Source organism: Mercenaria mercenaria, chromosome 8 (assembly GCF_021730395.1).
Source record: "Mercenaria mercenaria strain notata chromosome 8, MADL_Memer_1, whole genome shotgun sequence".
NCBI lineage: Eukaryota > Metazoa > Mollusca > Bivalvia > Venerida > Veneridae > Mercenaria > Mercenaria mercenaria.
In genome coordinates, this window is record NC_069368.1 from 19,404,467 (window position 1) to 19,425,681 (window position 21,215).

General features: G+C 33.8%; 1 protein-coding gene across 3 annotated transcripts in view; it reads right to left on the reverse strand.

Moving 5' to 3' along the window:
• LOC123522923 (insulin gene enhancer protein ISL-1-like) overlaps positions 1–21,215 on the reverse strand; it is an 83,012-nt gene that overhangs the window by 23,144 nt on the left and 38,653 nt on the right. For 2 of the 3 annotated variants that reach the window (XM_045300452.2, XM_045300454.2), the window contains exons 1-3: positions 8,692–8,919; positions 3,446–3,635; positions 1,691–2,058 (exon numbers count right to left, since the gene is read on the reverse strand). In XM_045300452.2, coding sequence (XP_045156387.1) covers positions 1,691–2,058; positions 3,446–3,635; positions 8,692–8,731 — 598 coding nt within the window. In that variant the 5' untranslated portion in view covers positions 8,732–8,919. Of the gene's footprint in view, positions 1–1,690; positions 2,059–3,445; positions 3,636–8,691; positions 8,920–21,215 lie in introns of those variants that run through there. The other variant, XM_045300453.2, reaches the window with a different exon arrangement.

The following is a 21,215-nucleotide window of genomic DNA, read 5'->3' on the forward strand; positions in this document are numbered from 1 at the left end:
TATGTTTTGTTTTACGAAAACACGTCTTTCTTAGCTCTGGCTTGTACGAAGACGGCTGTAAATCAGCGAAAAAGGTCCACTTTCTTGTCACCGCCATTATTTTTGCAGTAAATGCGTCAGCCGTTAAAAAGTCGACTGCCAAATTGTTGATAAGTTGTCAGAAGATAATTTATGTGGAAAAAGTTGTTATAATTATCTAGGCTGATGATAAAAATGTATTCAAAAGTGATAATGTTCACTTTAATGTTCATATAATCTACCGGTCTTCATTTAATGTGTTCACCTAATTTAACCACTTCAGTAGATGTTGTTAGTATATGCATTGAGCGCCAGTGGAAAAAGAATAAACTGAAACTGTTTGAAACAGTTTGAAACTTCCTTAGCAGACGACAGTTCTAGTAAATATTATAGCTGAATAAACGGCAGACTTCCAGAAAATAAACTGACTCCAGTGTTATAAAACTAAGTTTGGAAACCAGTCATGAAAACGCCAGCATCTGAGTGGATGATTCTGAGCTCATTTCGGAAATGGACCAATGGAAATGTTGCATTCTGGGACTGGTCTTCAAACTCTGTTGTATCTTGGAGCCTTACCACTAGATATAGCAATGCGATTTTAGCAACGCGATTTTATACAGCGATATCTTGATTAAATATGTTATGAAGCCAGGCAGTAATATTCCACATAGTATACTTAACTATGTGAAAGAAATAGACAACAACGATGAAAAACTAATACTGCATACACCAGATGGCAAAACAATGTGTAGACTGCAAATTAAGAATGTTTTCGGGTTAATATCTATGAGAATGTTTTGTTACAAAATTTGTTATCTTGTGTTCCACTGACCACAGCAATGTATGAATGTAGTTGTTGTATACACTGGGAAAAGGGGTATGTTTGTCTCGTTACGTACCGGAATTTTATCATTTTTGCGACAAACTGGGTACAAGCGAGACACAGTGGAAAGGCCATCAGTATGTAAACATGGGGATTTCAGATAAATACCCTATAATCGTCTTTAAATTGGCGATTGTCGCATAGATGTTAGAACACCATATTCGTACCCCGGTGAATAAGGACTTGTACAAAAATGTACGGCATTTAGTATGTGCAGTTTCCCACTTGAAAGTTAACAACTTAACTTGACTAACAACCTCAATGATGTGTGCCCAAAACACTTTAGTAAATCATAGCTTTAGAAGTTCTACTTTCATTTCTATTTTTTGTATTGTGCGCATTATTTTCTTTTTTTGATTTCTCAGATTATCTGATAATGCAAAGGAAGAAAACCAACACACCATTACGTCATAATGACGTCATATATCATTTTCTATATTACTTTCTGTGTACTCATTTTTCAAGGAACATACGACATTTTCATTTGCAACCAATGCAAATCGCAATTCATATATTCACTTTTATTTTATTTGCGAAATTGTATTTAATTTTTTTCGAAGTACTGTTATGTAGGCAGAAGTATATTTGGAAATGAATATCGTTTGGTACGAAAAACTATAGAGTACCCAATCTCCATACTATTTTGTGGCGTGCCCTCAACGTTAACACATTTGAAAACAGGGGTTTGAAACAGGTTCCATTTGTGTCACCTCGGAAATGTCCCTGCTTTTATATATTTTGAGGATTTGGGAATCAGTTTGAAATAACCATAAAAAGGAAAGAACTTACCACTTGAAATTCCTTTTTCACTTTTGATAATGTTATTATTAAGAATGTTGTTTTTCGTTTTATCGAGATTGTTGTTATTATTGTTGTTATTATTGTTGTTATTATTTATGCTGTTGACACTTTTAGTAGACGGACTACTTTCACAATCACTATTTTCGTCCTTGATCGAAGCACGTTCCACAACGTCATGATCCGCCTTACAAAATAGTCCGTCCTCTCTAAGCGCGAACTCGTCCCCCGGAATAAGTTGTCGGCTGCACGCGACACACCGGAAACAGTCTATATGGTAGGCATTGTCCTTAGCACGCATCACAAAATCATTTTTCAGAAAACTTTGGTCACATTTTGCACATTTTTGTCCAAATAATCTGAAAATGCAAGAAAAAAAGCATAGTAGCAACAAATATTTTATAAAAATGCATAAGAAACGGTAAATACATTTAATTTTTTTTTTCAGATCCCCTGGTAGACTGAAAGTCAAAGAACCGATATGGAGAAAATTGTTCAATTTGGTCATTTTAATTTTGTGTGAGAATATAGCACTGTATGATTATGCATTAAAGTCCATCAATGGAAATATTAAATTCAGAATCACCCTCGTTATTGCATACACTGTTAGATCTACATGGGTCGCGAAAACTTATTGCTAATGTTGGTACGAAATTTTCATCGACTGAATCTCTATTTTCCTAGTCATTTAATTTTCGCTTAACAAGCATTGTATAATAAAAGATATATATAAAGATGTCAAGTGAATTCTTAAAATATCTCAAGAATTAATCTGGATTTTCACAAAGTGAATAGCTCTCGGATACGACGAGCTACTCATTTAATTTGATCCAATATATTACCAATTTACAGCTTTAAACGCATCTTTACCCCTTATTACTTAACCTGTAAAGCTCAGTTTAACATCAGCGTTGAATTAACCACAAATTAAGTCATCAATTCGGATGTTACTAATTGACCGCCTTTCGTTTTTCAAATTACATAGATAAACCGATAGGACTTCAAATCCGAATTATGTTTCCGATTGTGATCGGAAAAAAACATCCTGTCGGTTAATATCGACCATACATGATGCAGAAAGATTGTTTAATTCCAAAATTTAATCAACACCTTATTCGTGTTTTCCAGTAAATCTATCAAAAATTCTTTGATCGCCGTTTCGGTGCGTTTGATGTGATGATTTCTATCATAATATTTAATTGACTTATTATTAATCTAATTAAAATAAGCCGAGATTGGGGCAGAAATGGCGTAAATTTTAACCATAAAGCACCAAGAGTGGAAAAATACCTAATTTATTACCAACATGGTTAAATATATCATTAAACAACGAAAGACTGTGTGATAATTTTGATACCCAGTAAAATAATGAGATTCCCTGAAAGTCCAAGTGATGTTTGGACTAATATGACGAAACTTCAATATTACATCTTAATTATCAGTTTTTGAAATGTCTCTGATGTAATTCATGAAGTCGAAAAAAATCGATAACCGGTTGTTGTCATTAAATAAAAAAAAACTTTCGTTTTTTCCCCTTAAAAGCTTCTCTGCTTGGAAATGGACAAATATTTCCAGTTTATATTACTTTGAAAGCAACAACAACAACAACAACAACATGAAAGCATGAAAAATAGCGGACAAAATAGGCGAACCGTGACGCAAAAAAGGGCCTTGCGGTTGAACAAAACGTCGTTCTCCGCGAGATACCTTTTTATGCGTCTATTAATACATTTATTATTTACAAACCTGGAATAGTCCCGCTTGCAATACGTTTTTCCGTCCCGCACGAAGCACGTGCATGATTCGTCTAGGTACTGATTGCAGTCTGCACACTTTAAACACGAGGCGTGCCATTCAAGGTCCGGGGCTACCCGAAGAATGAACTGGTCGTGGATTTGAGACCCACATCCCACACACATGGACATTCGCCGGCGCTCTGAAGGAGTCAAAAAAGTATGAAAATATGATTAAAAAGTTAGGATAATTAATAAGTTGCGTAATGTCCAGGTATGAGTAACTGCTTTCCAAAGATTGAGAAATAACATTTTAATTTTATGTGGATATTTTTGTGTGAAATTCAAAAAGAAAACAATACAGAGTTTTAGAAATAAAACTGCATTTAGGACGTGAAGACAGCATCTAGCATAATGGGTCATGCCTGATGCAAACCTTGAGATCCGCTTTGTGGGGAAGATCTTCAAATAAATTCCACGGGATAAATATTCACGGTAAGTACCTATTAAAGAGTCATGGAAGCGTTTTGTCACTGTCGTATTTTACTATTTATTTCGTGTAAGCTGATATTATTCCTTATATTATTTACAAGATGTACCCTCCTCTCCTCCCAAGCCAAGCCCATGCATCCTATCCCCACAAAGCACATTTTATTACGTAAAAATCAAGTGTAGGAAACATGAATATTCCTGTCGTCTGCGTTACATAGAGGCTTGTATTAATTCAACAGCACTCTTTTAAAGAACAGTTAATTGATTAAATTGTTCGTTTTTTTGTTAATATCCTGAAAGTGGATGAACACGAAAATATGACAAATTTGTCTTTTCTTTGTCTTATTATTAGAAACGCATGCTGGTAAAAGATAAGGGATGAATGTTCTGTTATTGCTGATAATGTTTTTGCATCTTACAAACGCTTGTTGAATCACTGCTGCGCACGAGGGCACGTGCGGGTCTGAGATACCGCGGTTCTTCAAAACTGAAGAGCATTGACAGTCATTAAATATCGATCACACTGATGGAATCGCCCTTCAAACCCTTGAACTTCGTGGGAAATTTCTTTAGCAAATAAAATCAATCCTGAATATTAGCCGTTACGATGCGCAATTATACTGAAATCGAAGCAGACGACACGAAAAATCGAAGCAAAAGACATGGATATGCGTTAAATAAACACAGTTTTATGTAATTATAATCCAGAGCAGTATTTTTTATATTTCTGTTTCTCAAATTAATCATATTTACATGTGTAACGTGTTTAATTTTGTAACTTGATGCCTATAAAAGAAATTGAAATGACCTTTTAATGTTGTCTGATATCAAATTAATTAGACGATTCAGATGCAGATGAATCTATTGTTCGTAAAACTATTTAGTTCAAACAAAAACGCAGCATCAGACGTTGGAAAATAGGCCCCGTCAAACATCCTTTTGGTACATGATACGTTTATCCATTTCACTTCAATCTATTTTTTTGTTTTCTTTTCAGAATGATCCAGTTTTTATTTTGTACTTTCTATACATGTCGGGCATATCTGATACCCCGCTTAACAGTTTAAATATTTTATTAAAAATACAGGACTGTGTGAAGAGACAACACCTTACATTATTAATATGTTGTTAGCTTGTATGTGTAAAGAGCCGCACAGGACTCAAGTATGTATTTTTTTTCCAGGAAGGAGACCCCAGTACAGCGACTGAAATATTGGTATACCAAAAGCAAAACAGCAGTAAATACCATGATTTTGATCTCAGTGAAGCTTTTAAAAATGCTTTCAGTTTTTCTTCACAGTCGATAGTAAAAAATTAATCACTTGAAAATTCTCAAAATCTCCATGACACTTGAAACTGAGCTCTTTCTCAACTTCGCAGAGTTAATCACACATTTTCGATGCATTCAACAGGGCAGGTAAATATTAAACAAACAGTGTGTTTTATTGAGACGGTATTTGAGTTAATTAATTGGGACATGAAATATTAACGAGGGACGTCAAGGCAATTTTACGCACCGTCACTCGTAGTTGACTTCTGTTTGTTGAAAAATACAGGGATAAAGTCTGTAACCTGACCGGCCAGAGACAGGGACGGTATATTTTATACAGGTCTGTATTATAGTGTATCAGCGTATGCAATCATGCATTCATTTTTAGAGTCGAGATCCATAGCGAAGAAAAGCAGAAAAAGGTTGAGTATGCATAGTGTAAACATTTATGATTAATGTATGCAAAGTGTTAAAGAACAAAGAAAAACATTGAAACAAAGGCAGATTTTCTCTTAGTTTTGTTCGAAAAAAATCTATCCATATTCTATAAATATTGTTAAGTCTATATCAGAATGAAAAAAAAAATACTTTAATAATGTTCTTGGCCTATTAAATATCATACTACTCCCTGCTTTATTCAATATGACATAACTCTATTTTTCCCCCAAATAATTTCATTGATCGATAAGAATTTTACATAATTATAAGAAACAATTTACTCTAAGATAAGCAAAAACCTTGAAATATAGCATAAGTTTTGAGGTATTTAGTTTTCTTACGCCTATAAAAAATAACACCTACTTTGAAAGGCTCATTAAACAAGGGAGATATGAGTTAGATCCTGATCAGGGAACCTTACAGCATCGGATCCCTATATGACATATGCATCTTATCTTATTAGGGACAACTAAGCTCGTTTTATCAGATAAGCTAAATTACACATTACGGTATGAAATGAAGCAATGTTAAAAGTACATCCGATTGTACACATTATAATTCTTTTGTGTGACAGCATGCGTGCATAGGATATATTTTTATTTATCCTTTTTGTTTTAACAGCAATGAAAATCTGTTTCATTTTCAATAGAAATTCATACACTTCATTTAGTCCTATTTTTTTTATTGATGAACATGTCAAGCTGTCTTATGTTTGTACACTAAATATGTATAAGTTTAACTCGGAAAGAGATACAGCTGTCCTAGGATAGAACACTTTTCTATGAGATTAAATTCACATTCAATATAGCTGAATGTGAAAATCATTAAATTTATTTTTGTTCAATGATATAAACATTATAAGAATCGCATATATCAATCATAAAAAATAAATCGATTTGTTCTTACCACCTTCAAAAGTACCCCCACCCAACCCAGTCATTTATATTCTAAAAAATTCGGGTCTCAGAAATGCTTTACTTTAAAAAATATATATCTTCTGATAGAAAAGTCCTTTTTACTTGTAGAAACTGGAAAAATGTGTTACCCTTAAACCGTACGATAAATCATATTCAATATCCAAAATAAACTTTTTCAGAGATAAATTGAATGGCTGAAGGACTTAGTGGCTTTCGGTACACGGAAAATTATGGTGAAGATAGTTTTTTTTAAGGATTCGCCGGCTAGAGTCTGTGTACATTTCGAAATTGTTCAAATTTGTTTTCAAGATGTTTGTTAACTTGAGCACTGTCTGTCTGACCTGGGTACGGAATATTTGTTTTTATGCATATGATCGGTTCAACGCTTGCCATTAAGTAAATAAATACTGTAAGACACATGTACATGGGTAGAAATATGAAGAGGAATCAGGGCGACATTCAGTTTATATATCTAGAAAACTCTCAATGTGATAGTCAGTATAGAGTATTATTACGTGCGTCCTTCTATAAATCGCCGGTCTATAATTTGTGCTATTGACCTTTCTACAGTCCAACACGGGTTCAAATTACTGGGCTAAAGTAAAAAGAAAGTGAAAGAAAAAAAAATCTCGGAAAATTATTTCACTGACTGGTTTACCGGTTAATAGTCAAAACTATTAGCCCTCGGTCCTTCTGACATCGGGTAAACAGTTTTAACTATTGACCGACAAGTCATTCAATAAGTGTATACTACTCATCCTACCATTTTTAATCAATGATTATTCAAGTCTATAACTGTACTGCCGAAAACATTATATATGTGATTTTTCAGTGCTACTGCCTAGCTCGAATTCTGTTTCTGATTTTATGTAATAACGTCTGTTTATAGCTTGTTTAATCTAAATACCTGCTGATATATTCATTTATATAAGTTTTATAGGCAAAACCGAGCAAGCTGTTTACTTGTTAGATATCATTGTTTACTTTATGTTCTATTATGTAATGTTCGAATGAGATGTGTAATTGTCTTACAAATGGAAACGTGTAATTTCTATGAGCGTTATCATGTACTGTATACGTTCATGTATTTATTTAAAGTTAACATATGTATATGTACTTTTCATATGTATATGTTTGACAATTACAATCATATGTCATGTACAATTATATTCATTTTCGTAGAAAAACTACCTCTTATCAAACTAAAAGACGTTAAGTGGGGACTTCAAATATAAAAAGACATATTCATAAACGTTTATAACATTAGCAATTTGATATGAGAAATGGGAGAGAAAAAAAAAACAACAAATTCCCTATATTGCATATCTTAATTATAAAATTGAAGCAAATGACATATACAAGCACTGAGATTCTTTTAATTAAGTTATGCTAAAATCTGTAGAGTATAATTTAGTTAATTTGAATGTGCATGTGCCTAAGGAAAAGCGGCATTTTATATTTTCAAGTCTTTAGGCTGTGATCATAGCTGCGGCAGTACGCAAGTACATGAAGTGCCTTTTTTTATAATTATGCGCACGTGCATTAGACATTGATGTCAACATGTATGCCAATGTCTCCGGAGTGTAGTACGTAACAGCACAACTTTTCCTCGTGCCTGTTAATGAGATCATATAGCACGGCGCTATTTTCTATGTTAGATTTGTAGATGAATAATAAGAAACTTGATAATAACTCCAATTTATGCTACTGTAGTTTCAAAAGTTTGATTTTCGTAAGACCATTGTTTCTGGTATAACAAGCTATATTCAGTAAGCAAACGAACCGAAAGAATTGTTTACAATAGAGACATGTTAGTAACGTATAACAAAACATATTAATAACTCCTGATCCAATGAATAATATATTTCAATGTTTCGCAAGATGACCTTTAACAGTATGTTTTAAGGAAAATCAGTCAGATCTGCAATGGCAGCACCTTTAAAATATTGGTAACTGAACATTTAGAACTACATAATCCATTCATGGTCTATGATGTACATTAAATTTGAACGCACTCATATTAACTCGACACACAATATATTTAGTATAGATGTGAATGAAAAACCGAAAATTTTTAGTTCAAACATAATTGGAAACTGAAACTGTTTTCTTCTACTGCGTTATATTTAAAAAAAGGCTTACTTGTAGGTGCCGGCGGTGGCGGCTGGTTATCCGCCGTCATGTCGTCGGAAATCGGTGGCGCAATCGTGACGGAAAGAAAAAGGAAAATCAAAAGATGGAAAGAACGAATTAACGAATAAAAAAACTACACAGAAAATATATCCGAATTCAATGTACAACACTACTGTTAATAATCTCTATACAGTCTTATACATGAATAATGTGAATGTAGAGAATATCCCGAGTTGTCATTGCTGTTTCTTTTAGATGTACAGACAATCGTGAAACCCAATTGGACGCCAGGTCGTTAATTTATTCACGCTTTGCGCAGGTAGGCGGAGTTACAATCGCAGGCGAGTAGTCGTTGGAGATTTAGCGAAACTGGCTAGCGGCGGATAATAGGAAAATAGGCGTATCGAAATGTTAAAACCTTTGGGAGGATTTTAGAGAAAGATCTGTCAACACCGGGGCATTCCTTAGACATTATATGAAAATATAACGGTTTATGCAACATTCCATAAAATTGTGACAGTCTTTTGTTGTTTTTTCCATGTCATTTTGCTAGAGTTTTGGTTATTTGACATACATGCATTCTCAATTTTGACATGGGTTTAAAGCAAAAAAATAATCAACAGTTTTTTTATTAGATCTACTCGATATATATTATATACTAAGTCAGTAAGTGATTTTCATTTCCAGTGGTCTGATTTAAATGAAATTTAACTATGAGATGCGAGAATATATCGACTGAAATATTGTAGGAATTCTGTAGTATCTTTTAACAGTATTAACATGTTATTGAAAGAACTAAGACACTATATTATGACCTGCATTGATTAGACAGATACCAGAAAGAAAATATATTTCTATTAAAAATGTTCTCTTTTTTATATAGATATAACATTATGTGATATAAAGTTTAAGCAAAGATTCTTAAAGATTTTCAAAATAAATCGAGTAAAAATTATTTTGAATGCAAGCACTTTTTCTTCAAGAAAATAAACGAATAAATATTAGCTCGAGAAAAAACATATTGTAATATTTATTGCCAAATATATACGGTTAGAAACCGATAAAAATAGATTGGCAACATTTTTCTGAAGAGTATATATTAAGAAGAAAAGTAACGGATAAACTTTGCCCAGCATAACTCATAGTTTATGAAAGTGTAACATTTGCAAACTGGACGAAATTCCGTATAAAACGTCTTAAATTAGGATGCTAAGTGATTGTACAAGTTACGTAACAATACGCTTAAAGGTAGCTGTAATATGGACGAAATTCTACGTCGTTTTTAATATTAAATATATATCTTATATTTTCGAAATAAACCCGAACACACACATATATTTTCGAAAAAAATATTTCTTTTGCAGGATTGCCCCTTTGGCATGACGACTCGCACATACTCTCTCTGTATGTAAGTTAAATGAGTAATTTTGTATACTTAAAGAAATATCATATTTGACACTAAACTGTGATAAGCTACCGTTTCAAACAATCAAAACACCCAGATTAATCTCGGAGAAAAATATTTGTTGTCTCAAACAATTGCAGTATGTATCAAAGAAGACCGGCTTAATATAAGCAATAAAACAAACATTCATATTTTTGATAAAATCATCAAAATTTATTTAAATACTTATAAATACTAAATTTTACAATAGAAAATTTTGTATCATATTTGTTATCGAAGAAAAAATCTTGTTTCGTTCAAATAAAAACGTCATAAACAAAAAAAGATCAAACGAAACAGCATGTTGGCGAGATGTAGCGGTGAAAAATGATGAAAACGGATCACAAATTGATAAAATGTCTTTGTTCGTGCAATGCATGCTCATTTCCCCCGATCTCAGGTAGGCTGTATATCCACGGCGATATCGACCCCGCCCCAAGCGCAGTATACTCGCATTGCAATGTGAGACGAGCTTGATAACTTTATCAAAATACATTTTTAGCCCTATCCGCTGATCACTATCTAGAAATTTGTATGTTTTCACTCGGTGATTTACTGCCATATCTTTAAAAGATTTTTTTCTTACATTACATTCTTTTTGTACCTTTATCGGTGACGTCCCGACCCCAGGGGCATCTTGATTTATTGTGTATTTGAAACGGGAATTTATGGAAATATCTTGTTATTGATTTCACAGGCGTTGAGTTCTCTGATAATTAAATCACTTTGTTTGATTACTGGATGACACGCAAGTACAGAGACAATTTCTGGTGGATCTATTGTGGTCGCAAAGTTTTCATAGTCGTGTATAAAAAGGTATTTTTTTATATCTCCAATGACCGCCGTGTCCAGCTTTTTTTTTACAGGTCCGGCTCGCTTTCTTGTTGTTTTATTTCCAAAATAAAATCCAGAATTATTCTTTAGTGCTGTCCATCAGTCTAAATCAAGTAAGGAGTCCGCTGGCTTTGAAGATATCATAACTGTTGTGGCCTAGAAGTTTGTGCACAGGTAATCTTATTTGAAGTGCTGCTTTGATTTTAAAACCTTAAATTGTGTGTACATCGTAAAACTTTAGTGTATGAGATGTAATATTCATAAATTAATTAATTGTAAATGTAGGTAATGTAATTGTTATGTGTGTATACTGATGAGTCTAAATAAAGATTCTACTGCTACTACATTTATTTTTCAGTGCAGTGCCTGTGGAACCACTTCAAACCGAAACTTTGAGGAGTTTCCGTCCAAGACCGACCGTATTAAATAGATGGAACCTATTCTGGAGGGAGAAAATGGTTATGTTTTTTAAAAATCGTTTTCGCTTTTTTTTTTGAGGGGTGTGTGTGGGGGGTTGGGGGGGGGGGGGGGGGGACGAGACGTACACCGGACCATTTTCGGCATCGTTCTAAATTTGAAATTTATACCTAAAATGCTAATATTATCCCCTTTGTGGGCTTACGGAAGACCAGTGGTCCCAAAGTGGCACCTCGGGTCTCCCTTCATCATTAAAAACTCGTGATAAGACCTAAATTAGATTTGTGTGTCTTAATATCAGGGTAAACAAAAAATTAAAAATAAATAAAGAAAGAAGTAATAAAGTTAACTCTGTTATTTATACCACGTTTAAACATATATCAGACCCAAATTCATTTTCTGAAAATATTAACGGACAAAACTGTATCTTTGTGAACATTATTACTACACGATTTCTAATATAAATCGCCGGTCAACAGTTTTAGATATATGCACGGTCTATATTCAACACATGTTTACTGGGTGAACAAGTAAATTAAAAAAAAAAAAAAACTATGAAATTGTTATAGTGATATAGCAAACTAATTGTACCCCCTGAGTTCTCATTATACAAAACGAAAGCTTCTCTCCGAGGTTCGTAGGATTTGACTATTTAACTACAGTCCATTCAAGTAATGTTCAGCCTACCAATGGCAGTGATAAAAGAAAGAAATAATTGCTATTTTTATACTGAAAATGACTCTTTACGAAGTTGCACGAGGAACGAAACTCTCGTGCCTTACATGACGTAAAAGCAACCGCTACAAGTTATCGTCTGCTATGAGAAAAGAAAATGAAAATGTATAAAAGGCTATTATAATAATTATTTCATTTGATATTAGCAGTTGCAATATTACGACTAACAAAGAAATCAGAGGAAAATCTAAAGACAAACGTCTAAGGACGCTATAGATTTGATTCATAAGAAGAATAAGCGAGAAAAATTAAGCATTTTATATCAATGTTTTTCTGCTGTAAGTTGATTATAATCGGTCGAAAAATAACTTCCAAATCTGTGCACAAAAGGAAGACAAATAAAGTCTTTTTCTATACAGTGTATTTGTTTACAAACGATTTCCTCTTTTGTATGATACAGACTTTTTTGACATTTTGTTGTTTTATGGGGCTTGGATGAAACGCTGAAGCCTAAATACTGTATAAAAGAAAGGGAAGCTCGACTCAAAAGGGTAAAGAATTGTTGTTTTGTGAAAATATTTCTCCACTCATGGCTATAAGTCGGTTTAGATATTTTTGTTTATTTAAGGTATTAAAATTACGATCTCTTGATCTTGAACGGAAACCTGGATTAAAACCTTAGCTAAACTGTATTGAAAACAAATTAGTTAAAGGTATCACATTTTGATTGTTATGAAACTTTTGGAAACATAGGTCAACCCTAATTACAATTAGAAATTTAATATTTTCATGTATGTTTTAGTTTGCATGTTTTTAATCATTTTTAATTTTAAAAACAGTAATTAAATGACAATAATTGGATTTATTTAGGGCCTTTAGACGTCATTACGTTACAGCATTATTTATATAGATTATTAGCTTATTAAAAAGGCATGTAAATATACATACGTAAATGGCTATATTAGCCGCACCATGAGAAAACCAATATAGTGCGTTTGCGACCAGCATGGATCAAGACCTGCCTGCGCATCCGCGCAGTCTGGTCAGGATCCATGCTGTTCGCTAACAGTTTCTCTAATTCCAATAGGCTTTGAAAGCGGACAGCATGGATCCTGACCAGACTGCGCGGATGCGCAGGCTGGTCTGGATCCATGCTGGTCGCAAATGCACTATGTTGGTTTTCTCATGTCGCGGCTCATATATGTATTCTAAGAGAAGAACCCTGCACCACTTTTCTTTCATTCTAATCCTATCCATCAATTATATTTGTAAAATTTAGTATGTATATTGTTTATTGGGAATAAATATGTTTACACCAACTACATATTTTAAAGCGCATGCTTTCAATGTACATGTACTAGTATATCACAATATCAAAATTTCATAATCACATGAAGAATACTTTCAAAATGGATAAAAGAAATAATTGTAAATATTAATTTTCAGTTCAGCGCATGCAAAAAAAAAACAACAAACAAAAAACACACACACAAAAACGAAAAAAAAAAAACAAACAACAAACAAACAACAACAACCCCCCCCCCCAAAAAAAAAAAAAAACAAAAAAAAAACAAGAAAATAAAAAACAACGACGACGACGACCACCACCACCACAACAACAACAACAAAACGGTTAACTGCATCTTTATGTCAACCACTGTTGATTTTTTTCTGTTGATCAAATACAGAATAATTACTTCTGACTTTCCTTTTAAACTAGGATGCACACAAACAATATACTTTGTATTGGAACGGAACCAGTTTAAGTTGCCTACTAAACAATGCAATGATAATGCAATCTTTATCCCTAAACGTACATTTTTTTTCCATATGCTCTGGTAGTTTTTTCTTGACAGTATCGTTTAGTTTATTAGTTTATTTTTTTTCTCGTCCATATACTTATACAAATATTATATTGTTTTTTTTTCTGAACACGTAATCCTTTAAATTCTTTTGTTTCATCGCTTACATGCACTGGTATTATTTATTAGTTAATAACAGACGTTCTTATTTATTGTTGTCCGCATATGTCAGTGGTATATATTTCTCAGATTATAGCAAATTTGTATATGAAATATGAACCACAGAATATAGGGTAATACATGTACACTATATTTACTATAAGATAATTATATGATTTTAGGTGACTTATAGGCCCATTGGGCCGGGTGCTGTACTATTTTTATAATTATATTTGTATTGTAATACTTATGCACATGTCACGTTAATAAAACGTTTACTTACTTATTTACTAATTACTTAGAAAAAGAACCAAAGATATGTTCAATACACAGTTCAAAAGCAACATAAAACAATGTATATGGTCATTCACTTTAGAATTATAATTTGACTTATATTAAAACCACATATAACCAATATTCAATTTGATCAAATTCTTAAATTAATTATCCATGTTTTAGGAAAAGAAATAAGATCTTATTTAATTAAATTAAAAGGGCTCTCTCCAAATATATAACCTAATAATTATATACAACAAGACGGCTCTGGCACCTTAAATATGGTCAAAGTGTTTTATTATGAACATTAATCGCTCCAATGTAACATGGCAGGAGGAGTGTCAATCAATTAATTAATCAATCAATTAATTAAATGATTAAATCAACTGATTAAGTATTTATCATGTGATGTATACTACGACCATATTGCTTTGTAAATTAATGATTAGTTAATCGTTTCCTTGTAAATATGAAGTTTTAACAGATATTACTAGAAGAGAATCGTTTATTTGAGTCGCTATATATCTTAATTCAATGAAACTGTATGCTAAATGCTTAATAAAATGCCAATAAGCGGCGTAATATGTTTACAATTGTAGGTAGAGTGATTATCACGAGGTAGTTCATTAAATTCCACTCTGAGACAGTGTTACCGTCGCTTTCAAGATCGCCTCGTGGTTGAAACTCTTCACTACAAGGACTTTCATCGACTAGACGGCGACTCTATCTGTCCGGGCACTGCCAAAGATCATCTACTATCATTTATTTATAGCAACATTCCACGGTGTCTCGCGACCGATACCATCACGTGGTATTTGCGTCTTCACTATTTGGGCTGCTTTGGATTACACCGTTGTCACTTCGTCAAGATTTCAAACTCATCAAAATGAAATTATGTCCAAATAAATGTCGATTCATACTTGATAAGGGAAGATAGTAGGGAAAGTTTATATAAAAACAATGTTCCTCACCACTGGGTAATCTACAAGCAAAAGCGTACAACTGAAGTGTGGGCATTTTAAAAAGATAGTGACAATGGCAATTAAGTGGCGATCTGACGGCAAAATGGCAGTTTAGTTTAAGATAAAAATAAGACTTTTGTTTCATAGAAACCAGTATTTGAGAAAGTGGCAATAAACTTAGGAGTTTAAGAACAAGGGTATGTGAGATAGGGGTGATTATGAGTTTATTTAATAATCCACTTGTTTGCACCTTTAAGCCGAAGTTTGCATTCAGCTTAGACGGCTAGAGAAGCCCCTCACCGTAGCTGTAGAGGACATTAAGCACCGAATATGGGGCCATGTTATTATAAAATCGTAAATCAAAAGCATTAATAGAGGAAGCTTGTTTTAAAATTAAAGTACTTTCAATGTCTACGGAACAACATGACACGATTAGAGTGGCTGAATGAAATATTACCAATTTTCTTCATCCAAATTTTGAATAAAATCCAAGTCTAGTGCACTAAATATGCTAAGGCTGATTGTTGTAGCCCCGTTTTCGGGTCACCAGAACGTCAATACACGAATGAAGGAGTTATATAAATGAAATACAATTACATGTATGTTCAGAGTTTAACTATACACTGAGCAATTTCCACTTAGACGTACAAGCACTGCCACGTCTCTGCGCATTATCCATTTCTCAAAGCTATATTTACAGAAAATAAAGCGCAACACAATAAGACGTTTTCACATTGAAATGTAATTTTACAAAACTGATTGATACTGCGTTCCACAGTTTGTCCCTTTTACCATTGAAGTCATTGGAGCGTAAGAACATAGACGCATATTAGTTAACCCTTACCCTCAGCTAAATTTTTATAATGAACTTGTACATCTTTCAATTTGGACAGTACCATTAACTGTTAAAAAGGGCACTTACCAAAAAAAGATACAGACTGAATAGCGAACAAAGCAGATCTTGATGTGCAGGCTGATCATGATCTACACAGGTCGAAAAGGCAGAATCAGTCGTGTCCAGCACGCTAAGTGTTAAAATTATTGTATGTAAAAAATATAGATACTAGAATATCACGTGATCTAGAAGGACAGGTTAATATACGTGTATTGCCCAAAAATTGCCAAATGAATAAAATATACGGGTTTTCCTTTTCGTTTTCTTAACTGTCAACATGGACTAAATAAAGTAGCGAATGGAATTCTCCAGTTTATATATCAACTAAGAAAAGACTGTACAGATGCTGGTGCATCTATCGAACGAAACAAAAAGTAAACAACAAAACAATGGCAACATCAACAGCATGCGAAAGACACCATTCTTCTCTTTAAAGTGGAATTATACGCATTTTAAAGTAAAAATACAGCACAAATAGATATGTGTGTAAAAAGGGTGGAGGAAATTAGAGTTTTTAACCCAGTATACCAAACTCTTCCTGTTACCATTACGAAATAATAACTTTTTAAATATGACTTTTCTTATTTTGACTGGGGCAGTCTTTTTAAGAAAAGTCAAACTGCTTGCATGAGTTGCTTCCCTTCAACCTCAGAAATCTCTACTTATAGGTAAGGGAGATCATTGCGTACACGACTGAAGAAATGAACTATTTTTTATAAGTCCGATTTCTTCATTTCTAAAGCATCACTTTCAAATACTTATGCGGCATTATTGTTAATTAAACACATTTAAATGCACAGCAACCGAAAACTTGCTTTTATAAAACATTCACCAAAAACACACTACGTGCTGTAAGATGCGCATAATGCCACTTTAAACGAGATAGCAAGATGCATGTCAAACTGAACGTAAGGTGTCTGTTCTGGAACTTCTGTTGTATTAACTTCTATACACGACGTTAATGACTTTTTCTTGGCAATAGAGATTATTTCGTTAGTGTCATCTAAACCAATTGCATTGAAAATATATTTCTGGTTTGAATTTCATTATCATTAACTTATGCCGCACACGCCATGAGAAAAAAAAAACAATGCAAGTTCACTTTGAACAAAATTTATTTACCAACATTAATAGTACTACTATGAATTGCTTGAGTTAATCAAGTCCCACTGTCTTTTATTTAAAGCGAAAACATGCCTGCCACAGAGTTTGAAGCGACAACGTGCACGTGCGTTATTTCTTTGATGCTGCGTTTGAAATGGCGGTCAATTGGCACTCGGTAGCAGACGACAGGCTGTATGGTCTTCTGCTCCACTGCTCGCCAAAAGAAACTGTACGATTTACGATAGTTTCTCTTAATTTGATTAGACCAAGTGAATAGGACGATGAATCGGGATGTTTTTAATCACGAAATTGAAGAGAAATATTGTAAGGTGAATCGTTAGTTGTCTCTGAGAACTCAATAGAAATGCATTCTGTCGACTTATTTGTGTAGGTCTGTAGTTCCATATAGGTTTCTTATAAACATTACAAAGCATCTCTAAACAAAGCATATGACATAGGACGTACGGCGCACATTATACTCGCGTATACTTTTCATATATCAAGGAATGAACGGTAACTGTTGTAACTCCTTCCATATTCAAAAATATAGTATGTTGTTACACTTTCAGGGATCGCCAAGAACATTGTAGTTAAAGTGCTAATTGCTTAGGCAGTGGTTGCTGACTAATGTTTCCAAAAGCGTCTTGATGAGAAAGTTAAATTAACAAATACCATACCCAATATTAACTTGTACCAGTTGACACAATCAGAATGGCGGTCATAACGTCATTTGAACATACGTAAATAGGCAAAATGTACAGTTAATAAGCACTTTCTGCTTCTGTGCTGTCTGTCTTTTGCAACAACAAATGTTATGAAATTTGAGTTTAAAGAAGAATCAAATCTATATGAGCCGCGCCATGAGAAAACCAACATAGTGCATTTGCGACCAGCATGGATCCAGACCAGACTGCGCGGATCAGGATCCATGCTGTTCGCTAACGGTTTCTCTAAATTGCAATAGGCTTTGAAAGCAAACAGCATGGATCCTGACCAGACTGCGCGGATGCGCAGGCTAGTTTGGATCCATACTAGTCGCAAGCGTATATGGCGTTAGACTGGCTGTTTTGGGGAAATAGTTTGAAATTTACCAAAATAAAAGGTCCTATTTTGAGACTCAAACTCTAGTAACATTACAGAATGGTTATGCTACACATAGAAAATGTTCATCATAATCAATGAGTCACTTTACTAAGACATTTAATTTTTCAATTTTGATTCAACGTCACACTGACACAATTATATATATGGCGAGTTTCCAGCTTTTGATGGTGGAGGAAGATCCTTCGTGTATTATTTAATAACGAGCAGGCACCTGGATAGAACCAATGACCTTCCGTATGCCAGCTAGATGGTGTTCTCACATGAAGAAATCAACACCTGGAAAGAGACTTGAACCCCCTTGAAGTCAGCGACTTTAACCACTCGGCCAGGGAGGTCCCTTTCCAGTTTGAGACCCAGCAGAGCACATTTATTTTCCCTGCAAGTGATTACATAGAGGTCGTGGAACCATCCCTTTTCTAACATTATAATTTATATAACAAATTATATTTTTAATTCTAACAAATATGAAAAAATATATCTATGAAAACACAGAAGTGACAAAATATGATGAAATTTGGCTATAACCTTTACATTCACTGATCGTTTTCGGAACCAAGGGAAATAACTTCACAGGAATACAAAAACTTCTGCTGTGGTGCAGTTATCTTAATCAGCACATGGTATGAGTTTGGTTTAACACCGTTTAACAACCTAGCCTCTGTCCGTACTCTGCTTTCTGTGAAATCACTTTTTTTTCAACCCTTGGCGCCACATAACATATGTTGTGTAAAACCAAAAGCAACGGACAAAATCTCACAAACACGAGGTGCAGAACGAATGATTTCATACATATTGTCCTCTGTCAAAACACCAGGAGGAATGTTCGGCTCTCACGGGGATCGGGATCTCTACCTCTTCATTAATAATCTTGTAACGTGTTTGTATGCCGAGACGTAATTGGTGTACATCCGTAAGATAACAATAAGACAAAGTTTTAATATACCCTCACCAAACATGTTTGGGGTAGGGGTGGGGGGGGGGGGGGGAGGGGGCTATATAGGAGTCAGTTTTGTCGCGTCGCGTCGCGTCGCTTCGCGAAATTTATTATCTCAGTTATTAATAAATGGATTTGATTCAAACTTAAAATAGATGTTCCACCTTATCACGACATCATGTGACACAAGATGCATATCTCTGACACCAAATTTTCATGAATTATGCCCCCTTTTACTTAGAATTTTAGGTAAATTTTGATGCATTTCCACTATATATCGATTGACTTAGAGCCAAAGGGAAGTAACCTTTTTTTTTAACTTTTGTACTGAGTTACTTCCCCTTAAATTCCAAGAATTAGTCTATTTTTAGAAATTCTATTTTTAGATTTTCAATATTTTAGGTATGTTTCGTCCAAAGACGAGTAAGATTTTTTTTTTAAGTATTAAGTTTTTTACGTTTTATATTACTCTAAGTATTTTTAAAATTTCTTATGGTTGCCATTCTTCTGTGACAAGACCGTATTGTGGGGGTATAAGTCACTCCTGTGACAGTTCTAGTTTCATATAGACCAATTCCCGTTTTGTCCCCAGCCCCACTAATTTCAAATACAAGGACACGTTTTAGGAAGCCTTCTAAGGGCAAAGCTAGAACTTAGGTGACAGGTGTTTCACAAATATCGTTTCAAGCAGATTTATGTTAACTACTCGGCAATTTCTAGAACCTAATTCGAACAAAAATATGGTAATATGTGTATGGCAAATTCGTTTGTGTTTTAAAAGATATAAGTAATGACCCATGGAAGTAGTATGCTAAGTAGTACATATTTAGGAGAAAACCTAGGATAGAAATTATGTACTTTTGGAATGGGCCACATACCTCAATTTCGCGACCACATTTTGTTGCCACTGTCCTACATGGTTGTCAGATGCTATTCAACGGTAACCCGCAGCTCAATCAATAATTTTACAGACTAAACACTGTACTTTAATTTTGAATGGGCACGTGTCAAAAATGCGAATATAAATGCAACTCAAAGGGAACAAAATTTATAAATATAACAAATTGCATGAATGTAGTAATACTTTGTATAAGATGTAGTAGAAATCTTTAAATAAATCGTTTTTGGCCCAAGAAACAACGGCTGGATGTATCCCGCAGCATTAACATAATTACTGCTTACTGATCTCTAAAGTTTCCAAACAACAACAACAACAACAACAACAACAACAACAACAACAGAAACTACTCATCCACATAGAATTTATCTTGTTTCATACACATCCATCTTTTCTACGCTTGACATGCATTGCAAATATACCATTATAAATCATTTTTTAATGTTCTCAAAGTGCAAAGGTCAAGGTTCATCCTTTGCATCTCAGTGCATATGTGATTTTTAGATGTCTTGTGTAATATTTTTTATAAATTGTCTAGATAAAAATCCATTCGCTACATCATTCAAAATTTTAAATAACACAACACATTCTTTTAAGGTAGAGTAGACCATTAAAGACACCGTCTCACATCGCCGTCGTGGTCGACGCCAGTAAATATAGAAAAGAATTTCAGTAAGTTATGCTTACCAGTTTGTTCAGAAGGGCAAATGTGCTCTTATGAGATAATATTGTCTTTTATTGTAATGTATGATTAGATGGAAAATACTGTATGAATTGCACTGAACTAAGATAAAACATAGGTTCACCTATATTAGTTTCATGGTGCCATTTTGTATCAAACAGAGATCCTTGAACAACAAAAAATAACCAAAACTATTTCCTCAGTATGCAGAACTGACAAAAACGCAATGACAAACTTCCTGGGCTTCCGCCACAAACTGTTTCAAAACGTATACATTGTACTGTTTTTGTAAATGCATTTCCATTTGAACTAAGTAACATCGGTTACATAAAATGCACTTTAAACTC